Raw genomic sequence first — 1,280 nt, 5'->3', positions numbered from 1 at the left:
TCAGCAGCTAAATTCCTTCAATAATGGCCGTGTCTAAAAAATAAAAATACTGAACCATCGTGTAGCAGCAGAAGAAACATTTCTGAAGGATACTAGGGTGGCATAAGAGTACACGATTTCACTACATTGATATAGTGACTATACAGTAAAATTTTAACTTTGTCATCCAAGCACTGATAATAGCATAGAGAAACATATTTACCTTAAAATTTAAAAAACAATCATAACAAAACTTTTCTTCAAAAAGATATTCAGAAAATGAATAAAATCAAATGCTTCTATGGCCCTAGTTAAAAATTAGGACAATAGCAGATAAAAACATATAGTACTACCTCTTGTATCTGGGTTTATCCATGATGTTGCACAGTGAATTTTCAATGGACACCCATTAAAAACCTTTGAAAAACACGCACCCATCTGGAAAAACAAAGAATAACCAATATGAAGCAGTGACAAACAACAGTCTTTAATATAATATATAAAATGTCATTATTTTCTATTTTAATGTGGGAGACTATAGATAGTCCACTGAAATTATGATCATCTTCAAATTTACAGTAATAAATGCATTGTCATAGCCATTTGCCTAACAGCAGTACCACAAGGCTCCAGGTATAATTATTTTACTTAAGCAAGGTTCCAGGTATAATTATTTTACCTAAGAGAAAAATAAAAAACAATTCAGTCCTATTTTATTTTTCTATCTTCTCAACTAAGCAAAGCAACAATAGCAACCAATTCTGAACAATAATTTGCTTATAAGAATATCACTTACATGTCCCTTATTATAAGCAATACAATATTCCCTGGTAAAAAGGAAATCATAATCTTTACAAAGGTAGAAATTTTTGTTTGGTTTCATAAGTCTAAAAACGTTATTATTGTTGAATTTCATATCACAAAGGTTGAAGACTCATTTTTTAAAACTCAGTAATCTGATTATTTTCCCTGGAAAGATTCATTAAAAAGACTTACTTTTTATTTATTTATTTTATTATTTTTTTTTATTTTTATTTTCTCAATATACAATGTAGTTAGTTATTGTGTCCCATCACCGAAACCTCCCTCCCTCCNACCGGTCTGTATGTGGGATCCGAACCCTCGGCGGGAGCGCCGCCGCACTCCCAAGCAGCACTCTGTAGCAGTGCGCCACCGGGCCGGCCCAACAATAAATCTTTCTGAGTGTCAGTCTTCCTACCTGTGAAATAAAGAACCTACCTTAGATTTTTAGAAGATTTAATAAGAATACGTGTGTGTATAAGTACATACACACACATATA

The 1,280-nt window shown here is 32.4% G+C and overlaps 1 protein-coding gene across 1 annotated transcript in view; it reads right to left on the bottom strand.

The window, feature by feature from the left end:
- LOC103592771 (mitogen-activated protein kinase kinase kinase kinase 3) overlaps positions 1-527 on the bottom strand; it is a 28,426-nt gene extending 27,899 nt beyond the window's left edge. Inside the window, exon 1 of the mRNA XM_008575604.1 lies at positions 333-527. Within this exon, the coding sequence (XP_008573826.1) occupies positions 333-417 (85 nt within the window). The 5' untranslated portion in view covers positions 418-527. The remainder of the gene's footprint in view (positions 1-332) is intronic.
- Between the last annotated feature and the right edge of the window lie 753 nt (positions 528-1,280).

The sequence above is a fragment of the Galeopterus variegatus genome, unplaced genomic scaffold, assembly GCF_000696425.1.
Source record: "Galeopterus variegatus unplaced genomic scaffold, G_variegatus-3.0.2 Scaffold1217, whole genome shotgun sequence".
NCBI classification, from domain to species: Eukaryota; Metazoa; Chordata; class Mammalia; order Dermoptera; family Cynocephalidae; genus Galeopterus; species Galeopterus variegatus.
This window is presented reverse-complemented; position numbering and strand designations above follow the sequence as displayed.